Source organism: Callospermophilus lateralis, chromosome 7 (genome assembly GCF_048772815.1).
Source record: "Callospermophilus lateralis isolate mCalLat2 chromosome 7, mCalLat2.hap1, whole genome shotgun sequence".
Taxonomy (NCBI): Eukaryota; Metazoa; Chordata; class Mammalia; order Rodentia; family Sciuridae; genus Callospermophilus; species Callospermophilus lateralis.
The window spans coordinates 2,516,601-2,526,242 of record NC_135311.1 but is presented as its reverse complement, the minus strand read 5'-3'; the positions used below and the strand labels follow the sequence as shown (position 1 = coordinate 2,526,242).

The window sequence follows — 9,642 nt, the reverse complement described above, 5'->3', positions numbered from 1 at the left end:
ATTGGTTCTTGTCTCTGCTGCACAAACCCTTTCGCCTACTGGTGAGAGCAGTGGTTCTCTAAGAATCTAGAAGGTAGCCACCCATTTACCTTGTGTAATACAGATAACTATCTTATCATAATGTCACATTCTATCATCATCTTAGTCATTAAGTCCTATGGACTCTGCCTCCACAGAGTTTAAACTGACCTTCTCTAATTCTACTTTACTATCACTCAGTATTTTTTTTTTCTTCTGTACTTGGGATTGAGCCAAGGGCACTGTACCACTGAGCTATGTCCTCAGCCCTTTGTATTTTTATTTTGAGACAGGGTCTCATTGCCCAGGCTGGCCTCCCACTTGTGATCCTCCTGCCCCAACCTCCCAAGTTGCTGAAATTGCAGGATGTGCCCATGCCTGGCTTACCATTATTTCTTGGCTGTCATGTTGCAGTGGCCTCCTACTTTATTTCTTTGCCTCTAATCCTTTCTCTCTTAATCTATTCTAATACAATTAATGAAGTTAAATCATAGCAAACATCATGGTATCCTAGTGTTAGTGGGATTACAGGCCAGCTGGGATTACAGTCCTGTGCCACCACACCCTGCTTAACCATATTTTAAAGACTATGAACCTTGTTTACCTATTCTGCTTATGCCCAAATACCTCTTTGACTGACTTTCAAACCCTTCAGTAATAAGGCCCCATCCCACTTTTCTATATATCTTGTTATTAACATTTCAATTTATCCATTCAACAGTGGAGCATCTGCCATGAGCCAGGCATAAGTAGGATTACAAAAGGAAGCAGGGTGAGTGTTCTCATCAAGTGGATAGCATCAAGAAATTAATAAACCTAAAGAGTAGACAGTGGGGAAGAAGGAAAAACTAGGGGTATATGGTACTCTAGAAGGTACATGAATAAAGTGTTCCAAATGCACTAATCAATCACATCAAAGACTGCTTGAAGTCAGGTAAAAGGAAGGTTGCAAAAGATCACTGAGACCAGTGATAATATCTACAAGAATGGTTTCTTTGGAGTGGTAGGAATGAAAAGTTAACTGAACTGGGCTCAAGAGAGAAAATGAGTTTAGGAGGTTGAAGTTTTTGCTATACAAGGAAGCATCAAGTTGGGCCTGGTAGTGCATGCCTATAATTCCAGCAGCTTGGGAGGCTGAAGTAGGAGTTCAAAGCCAGCCTCAGCAATTTAATGAGGCACTTGCAACTCAGTGAGACCCTGTCTCTAAATAAAATATAAAAAAAGGGCTGGGGATGTGGCTCAGTGGTTAAGTGTAAAACAGATAATATCTTATCATAATTCACATTAAGCACTCCTGAGTTCAGTTCCCAGTACAAAGAAAAAAAAAAAAAAAAAAAAGGAAGCTCAAGCTGGATGTGGTAGAATAAGCTCTACAGTCTACTCAGAAGTTTGAGGTGGGAGGGAGACTTGAGTCAGGAATTCAAGAAAAGACTGCACAATATGAAATCCTGTAACAAAATAAAACAGTATTAAAGAATTTTGGTTAAGTTTGTGAGAAAGAATATTAAGTTTATATACTGATGAAAATGTTTCCATAAACAGGATGATGTGTGATTATAAAGGGATAACTGCGAGTACGTCAGTAGGCAAAGGAGATAGGATTCAACCCACATGTGAAGAGGCTGATCTTAGCAGAGGTTTATTCATTTTAACCACAGGAAAGGCAGACAGGATGGGAACAACAGCAGTAAATTAGTAGATTTAGGGAAGGGAAATGAAGTTTTCTCTTCTGATTCCTTCAGTTTTCTGTGAAGAAGGGAGGAAGAAATATTGGCAGTTTGATAGGAGATTCCAAGAGACATTTAGGAACATAGAAGAGTAAACTAACAAACTGCAGTAGAATTGGTGGACTCCAGATTTCTTGGTTTATAAAGTGAAACTTGCATTTCTTTTACAGCCTCTGAGAAAGGAAAAGCCATTGCTTTTGCTATTTCCTCAATTTCCTTGCACTTCACTACCTGATAAAATAATATTTTGGGTTGAGCTTGGTGGCACATGCCTTTAATCCCAGCGACTCTGGAGGCTGAGGCAGGAAGATTTCAAGTTCAAGATCAGCTAGGGCCAGGGCTGTGGCTCAGTGACAGTGCACTTGCCTAGCATATGGGAGGCACTGGGTTTGATCCTCAGCACCACATAAAGATTAAAATAATTAAAAAAAAAAACAAACCAGCTGGGATAACAGTCCTGTTCCTCACACCCTGCTAAACCATACTTCAATGACTATGAACCTTGTTTAACTTATCCTGCTTATGTTCCTCAAGTACCTTATTCTCAAATTCTAGCTATTATTATTTTTAGAGATCTTTTAACCTTCAATTGAAGTTGACATACATGGCATATAACATAAGATTCTTGTTCTCTGCCCTTTTATTTAACCCACATAAGACTTGCTCCTCATCCCATTTTTCCTCAACCTCCGAGGTGGCACTCCTCTGTAGTCTCAACAGGCCCAGGGGGCTGAGGCAAGAGGATCGCAGGTTCGAGGCCAGCCTCAGCAACTTAGTGAGGCTGTAAGCAACCTAGTAGGACCCTGTCTCTAAACTCATAAAAAAAAAAAAAAAAATTAACAAAACACGGGCTGTGGATGTGTATCAGTGGCTAAGCGCCCTTGGGTTCAATCCCTGGTACAAAAAAAAAAAGAAAAAAATTGAGGCTTATTTGTGGCTCAGCGCTCGAGCGCTCTCCTAGCATGTATGAGGCCCTAGGTTCAAATCCTCAGCACCACATAAAAATAAATAAAATAAAGGTACTGTATCCATCTACGCCTAATATATACATATAGAAAAGGCTGGGGTTGTGGCTCAGTGGTAGAGTGCTTGCCTGGCATGCACGAAGCACTGGGTTCGATCCTTGGCACCACATATATGTAAAATGAAGATACTGTGTCCACCTAAAACTTAAGAATAAATATTAAAAAAAAAAAAAAAGAAAGAAAACTGGCACAAGCCGGGCAAGATAACGCACACCTAGGATCCCAGCGCCTCGGGAGGCTGAAACAGGAGGATGGCAAGTTCCAAGATATCCTGGTCTCCTGAACTTTAGGAGACCCTGTCTCAAAAACTTCAACTGAGCGCCGCTGAGCAGAACCCCCAGTAGCCGAGAGGAAAAACAGACAAAACCTCTGGCACACAAAAACGGGGGCTCGCGAGTCGGCGCGTGGACCGAGGAGGAACCCGATCACGTCCCAGACCGCACGAGGCGGTGCCGAGGCGCACGAGCCCGAGAGCGCGGAACCGCCGTTACGTAACCGGCAGCCGGAGGCCTGGAGAACGGAAGTCGCCGCCCCGGCCCCGCCCCGGCCGGTAAGAGCCATGCGCAACTCTCCGGAAGCTTCCGCCCCTATTCCCCTTTTATGGTTTTTCGGTTTTTCTGACGCCAGCGCGTAGGACCGGCTCTAAAACCGTGATCTAGGAGCGCCTCTCCCACTCCTTACTTCCGCCTCCTTTGAGAGAGGAGTCCAGGCCTCCGTAATCTTCTCGCACGGACTGGAAACTGTGGTGGCGGCGTGCGATGTTCGGCCTTAAGAGGAACGCGGTCATCGGACTCAACCTCTACTGCGGGGGCGCCGGGCTGGGGGCCAGCGGCGGCGCCACCCCGCCGGGAGCGCAGCTCTTGGCCGCCGAGAAGGAGGCCGCGGCCCGGCGAGAGGCAGGGGGAGGGGAAGCCGGCGCGCTCTCGGGCGGAAGCTCCCCAGCCGCCCAGGCGCAGGACGCCCGAAGGGTCGCGCGGCCGGTGCCCATTGGCGCCGAGGTCCCCGACGTCACCGAGACCCCGGCGAGGCGACTCTTCTTCGCGCCCACCTACTGCGTGTCGCCGCCTGAGAAGATGGAAGCCCCCGCCGCCGCCATGTCGCCCGAAGAGGAGCTGGACGGCTACGAGCCCGAGCCCCTCGGGAAGCGGCCGGCGGTCCTGCCCTTGCTGGAGCTGGTTGGGGAGGCCGCCAAGAGCCCCGGCGCGGACGGGTCGTTGCCGTCGACGCCGCCGCCCGCGGAGGAGGAGGAGGACGAGCTGTACCGGCAGTCGCTGGAGATCATCTCGCGGTACCTCCGCGAGCAGGCGACCGGCGCCAAGGACGCGAAGCCGCTGCGCGGGTCGGGGGCCGCCAGCAGGAAGGCGCTGGAGACCTTGCGGCGGGTCGGCGACGGAGTGCAGCGCAACCACGAGACGGCCTTCCAAGGTAAGGCGGCGCCCGCCGGCCGGACGGGCGGGCCGGGCCCGGTGCTTTTGGAAGTGCAGTCCTGTCCAGAGACGCGGAAGGGGGGATGGCAGTCGAGTGGGGCCACCCCAGCTCGGTAGCGTCAGTGTAGAGCGACCTCCCCGCCGCGGGTGGGCAGGCGACCGCGGCCCGGCCGAGACAAAGGGGCCACGAGGACGTGCGTGCTTTTCTCCCCAGGCATGCTTCGGAAGCTGGACATCAAAAACGAGGATGATGTCAAGTCTCTGTCTCGCGTGATGGTCCATGTTTTCAGTGACGGAGTAACAAACTGGGGCAGGATTGTGACTCTCATTTCTTTTGGTGCCTTTGTGGCCAAACACTTGAAGAGCATAAACCAAGAAAGCTGCATTGAACCCTTAGCAGAAAGTATCACAGACGTGCTCGTAAGGACAAAACGGGACTGGCTGGTCAAACAAAGAGGCTGGGTAAGTGAGGGCCAGGCCTGCCGCGGCGGCGACTAACTCCGGGCTCCCGGGCGCGGGCTGGACCCCTGCCTGCCGGGCGCTGGTGAAGAAGGGGTTTGTAGGGAGAGTGTGTGGCCGTCCTGAATTGTATCAGAGGTCCTGGTTTTCTGTAGGTTATTGTAATTCAGTCGGATAATCGTCAGACCCGTGGACTCAAACCCTGAAGAAATGAAAGTCCCCTGGGTATAGTCATTAAGATACATTCCTAGGAGGTCCCTTACTGGATGGGACCTGTGTTCAGCATAACACCCAGATGGTTCTGATGCAGAGGGTACTTAACCACAGTGAGAAATACTGATCTGCACAGTTAAGCACTTACGTGGTGGGGGTTTGAGGTAGTAATTTTTGGCGTGGGGTGGGTCTTTTTAGGTTGTCATAATATGACCAGTAGTACAGTAAAGTGACATTTAACTGTTATGGGTGCTCATTTACTGAAGGACTCCAAAAAAATGTCTCGCAGCCCAAAGATGAATAATAATTGGTTCATCACTGCTTTGGTGGGGGTGCCTTATTAGACATTAAAATTCATCTTTTCTGTGTATATGGTGTTTTTAAGAGGGCAGAAACCCATACTTGAAAATGGTCTTTTCTTTTTTGTTTTCTAGGATGGGTTTGTGGAGTTCTTCCATGTAGAGGACCTAGAAGGCGGCATCAGAAATGTGCTGCTGGCTTTTGCAGGTGTTGCTGGCGTAGGAGCTGGTTTGGCGTATCTAATAAGATAGCCTTGTAAGTGCAATAGTTGACTGTTAACCAACTCCAGCCACCAAAACTTCTGGGAAATCAAATGTATTTATGGAAGTTGGACTTCAAGCTCCCCAGGCTGTAACCTCCAAGAGTGTCACTCTAGCAACCTAGCCAGAAAGCAAGTGGCAAGAGGATTATGTCTAACAAGAATAAATACATGGGAAAAGTAGTCCCCTTTGAAGAATTCACTGTATGAAAGAAGCAAAGTTCACTTTCAGCACCAAGCAAACTGGGAGGCCACAGAGGAGGACTGTTAGATTTAATGGAAAAACTTAATTTCCTTGTCTAGAACCAGAAGAGAGGTCAGTAGCCAGACTAGTCATAAAATTCATTAAATATGCCCGCCGAATTCATTAATTTCCCATAGTGTGAAAAGAGAAGTACTGGCGATGCCAGTGATCTGTAAAGAAAAATTTAAGCTACAAGTAATTGAGCTATGACTAGAAGCCTCATTACTGTGCAACAGTGAAGGGAAGCTTTTCCTCTGTGATTAGCTTTCTCCCATATATTTTCTTGAATAGAAGATCCAAGTGTTCAGACTTTTATGCCTGTTCTACTTTGGCTTGATTTGAATGAGTCTCATTAGCATAGTAATTGCCATGAATACTTGACTTAAGGCTCATTTAGTTACAAATGTGGAATATTCTCATTTTTTAGGACAGAAACAGCTTGTAAATGTATTTGTCTGTAAAAATGTGTATATTTTTACAGAGAAAATATTTCTGTGAACATAAAGGGAGAAAAGTCTTGAATTTAAATTTTGAAAATTGTAACTTCTGTAGTTAGGAGTCTATTTCTTCTTACAGCTTTTCTATTCTAAACTTTCTCCAGGTCAGTTCTAGAGTATATACAGAATCAATTTGTAATTGTATGCAACCTGGTTGTAGTGGGACAAATCTGATTTATAACTATGCAGGCTTTAATTTTCCAATCTGGTATTGGTAAGTATTCCTTAGATAGGTTTTTATTTGAAAAACCTGGGATTAAGAAGTTGTTGAATGAAAATTAATCCTTTCACTTGGTTATGTATAGGTTTTCAATAATTGAGTCTAAGTGGAGTTTTGAGAGGTTGTTTTTAGGGGTGGGGGGAGTAGGCTAGTGATTTAAAAATAATGGGCTCTGATTAGGCAACTAATCATTTGAGTTCCTTACATTTGACCTAATTTAACTGGTAAAATTTAGACTGAGTGAGTGAGCTCATCTTTAAAGCTTTTACTGAAAGATTTTCAGCTGTTCCAAGTGGGACTAGTTAGCATTGTTTATAAAAAGATAACATCAGGTGGATGAAAGACATTTGATCCCTTGTTTGCCTAATAAGTTATAAAATGATGGCTTGGAAAAGCAGGCTAGAGTCTTAACTATGGTGCTATTATGGGGCTTGCTTGTTCAAATACAGGTTTAAGCCTCATACATCAATAAAAGAAATACTGATTCTTTTCTATTAATGATTCCCAAGCTTTGTTTTGAATTTTTCCATTGTCATCTCTGTTGATTTCAAACCTGATGTTGTATTGAACACATTTACTTCCTGTCCTTTGTTGAAATATATGCTGCTTGTTCTGCTCCCTCTTCAGATATTTATATCAATGTCTGCATCTTTACCCTGCCATCCCTGAATTTTACTAGACCTGTTAATTTTCAGCACTATGCACCTGAGTGACCCCTTTCCTCCCTAATGCCCCCCCCTTCCCCCAAGAGTCAGCAGATCTTCATCTTTTATGGATTTTATCCTGTTGAGAGGTAGTGATGGGTGCTGGAACAATAAGTCAATGGTGGTGGGAGGAAGTCTCTTTTTCATGGATTGATAACTTTTCAGTTGCTTTAAACCTGTTCTGTGGGGGAAAAGGTTTCAAAAGTCCTTTTAAGAATTTTCAGGAGAACATCATTTTACATTGGCTTTCTGAAGTCCCCTTTGTATATGAGTAAGCTCACTTAAATTTTACCTGAAGAAGTGAGCTCTGTTAAAACAACCTCAAAGAGTCTTTATAAAAGCTAGTGGTAAACTGAAGAAAGCTGTTGTAACAAGGGTCATTTGAAAGCTTCAGCTCCAAAACATGACCTTTAGTCTGTGGACTCCAGATAAAAATAGGTATGAATAAAATGACTAAGAATGTAATGGGGAAGAATTGCCTTGCCTGCCCATCTCCAGAGCCATAAGGTCATCTTGCTAGAGCTATTTTTACCTATGTATTTATCGTTCTTGATCATAAGCCAGTTATTTATATCATGTCTATCTCTAAAGACCTAAAAGCACTTTATGTGGTTTTTAATTAATCTTAAGATCTGGTTTAGGTGACTAAAAGGACTGTCTCCCCAAATCCAGTTGTGGAAATAAGGCATAGACATAAATTGGTGTTTAGAAGCACCACTTCCCAATTCACTAGGCGTGACTGCTAAAAGTAGGTAGACTGGATCTTAGTTGGTATTTGGGGTCCAGAACACTGAGGGGTTAGAGAACCCAAATGGTTTGGGAAGAGGGGGAATAATTGGTTTATAGGGAGAAGAGGCACGTGGTCCAAGTGCTGACTAGCTGCATAGTTCAGGCAAATCCTCCAGAATGGAAAAGGGAGGAGCTGCTTGAAATGGCTTTCTCAGCGACTTCTGTTTGTTTTCTGCTTCTCTCAGGGAAAAACATGCAGTCCTCTAGTGGTGTCCATGTGCATTCTGTGGGGTGAACACTTTGGTTCTGGTTAAACAGCTAGTGTTTTTGACAGCTGTTCCAGGAAGAATTGGGACCAACTACAAATCAATGTGGGTTGTAAAATGTAGTGTGTTTCCCTAACTTCTGTTTTCCTGAGAAAATAAAAAAAAAAAATCATTTTTTTTTTTTCCAAATGTAAGGTGTGATATGGGTCTTTTCTATTGACACTTTTCTTCCCCCTCTTAGGCAAGCCTTGTTAGGGAAGTCAGCTGAGCAAATATGCATAGATTAATATAGAGCAAAGAGTTTCATTTAAATTAGAGGTGTTGGGTGGTCACAGGTTTTTTTTTTTTTTTTTTAAGAGAGAGTGGGGGAGAGAGAGAGAGAGAATTTTTTAAATATTTTTTAGTTCTCAGTGGACACAACATCTTTGTACGTGGTGCTGAGGATCGAACCCGGGCCGCACGCATGCCAGGCAAGCACGCTACCGCTTGAGCCACATCCCCAGCCCCAAACACAGGTTTTTTTATGAAAGTAAGATACATATTCAGTGGAGCATAGGGGCAATCTTAACAGAGTCTTTTGGGGTAAAGCAAGGAATGTGGATGTTGAATGCTGTCTACCTCCAGAGGGAGAGAGAGTTAAGGTGTTGGTTCTTTAATAAAATGTATTACTACTGCACTTTAGAGTGATTCTAGTACTTCAGTTAGAATACATTTAATACAAAAGTCAAAATCCCTGTCCAGATTTGAGTCACCAAGTATATTTCTGAGGTGAGGGTTTGTTTAAAGTTGTTATTTCATGGGGCGGGGGTGGTGGCTCAGTAAGTAGTAGGGAGCTTGCCTCGCATGTGAGAGGCACTAGGTTGGATCCCTGAAACCATATTTTAAAAATAAAGTTATTGTGTCCATCTACATCTAAAATAAATAAATAAAAAGCTGTTATTTCATGTTCCCTCTTAACTTTTTGAAATGAAACTAGAAGAATTCAAGTTTTGAGGAAGTTCTTGGTACTGTTAAGTGCTTTTCCCCCTTCCTCTCCCAAAAAAGGAGATGATGATGATAGTCAATTTCAAAAACTTGAGCAAGCCCTTATTTTCAACTATCTTGAAAGGGAGCTGAATCACCATGGAAATGTGCAAATGAGAGGTTTGCATGCCGATTTTCAGCCCTTAGCACAAAATGCTAATCAAACAAAGATTCATTTTCCCATTTAGTTGTGTATTTAACATCCCTTTTCACACAAAAGCACCCTTCTAGAGCTTCATTACCAGAAGGCAATAATTTTCTATTATAAAACTGCTTTCTACAAATGACCCTCCCAAGCATAGAGGTGTGATGGGAGAAAAGTACCCACTTAAGGACAGACAGGAGGCTCCAAATCTTGGCCTGGGTCAAGTTCTGCCCAGTGCTCTTGCTCCCACTTGTATTGTTATATGAATATTGGTAGCAAAAGTCTTACAAGTTTTACACCTTAAAGAACTTTTTTTCCCTGGGGGGAGGGGTACTGAGCCGCATCTCCAGCCCTATTTTGTAATCTCAGAGTTACTGGGTGCACCT

At 44.3% G+C, this 9,642-nt stretch overlaps 1 protein-coding gene across 2 annotated transcripts; it reads left to right on the top strand.

Annotated features, from left to right (window-relative positions):
* Nucleotides 1-3,403: 3,403 nt before the first annotated feature.
* Nucleotides 3,404-8,277, top strand: Mcl1 (MCL1 apoptosis regulator, BCL2 family member). 2 transcript variants are annotated; one of them, XM_076861779.2, is made up of 3 exons: nt 3,413-4,195; nt 4,412-4,659; nt 5,304-8,277. In XM_076861779.2, the coding sequence occupies exons 1-3, from the start codon at nt 3,529-3,531 to the stop codon at nt 5,418-5,420; spliced, it is 1,032 nt and encodes a 343-aa protein (XP_076717894.1). In that variant the 5' UTR covers nt 3,413-3,528; the 3' UTR covers nt 5,421-8,277. The 2 variants fall into 2 exon arrangements, with proteins under 2 accessions (XP_076717895.1, XP_076717894.1); XM_076861780.2 differs by lacking the exon at nt 4,412-4,659 and having other exon boundaries at nt 3,404-4,195.
* Nucleotides 8,278-9,642: the final 1,365 nt, after the last annotated feature.

Excerpts from the sequence above, each read along its gene's own strand:
- Mcl1 (XM_076861779.2), top strand. The coding sequence starts at position 3,529 with ATGTTCGGCCTTAAGAGGAACGCGGTCATCGGACTCAACCTCTACTGC. Across the intron at positions 4,196-4,411 it reads CCACGAGACGGCCTTCCAAG|GCATGCTTCGGAAGCTGGAC; the intron begins GTAAGGCGGCGC and ends TTTTCTCCCCAG. Across the intron at positions 4,660-5,303 it reads TGGTCAAACAAAGAGGCTGG|GATGGGTTTGTGGAGTTCTT; the intron begins GTAAGTGAGGGC and ends TTTGTTTTCTAG.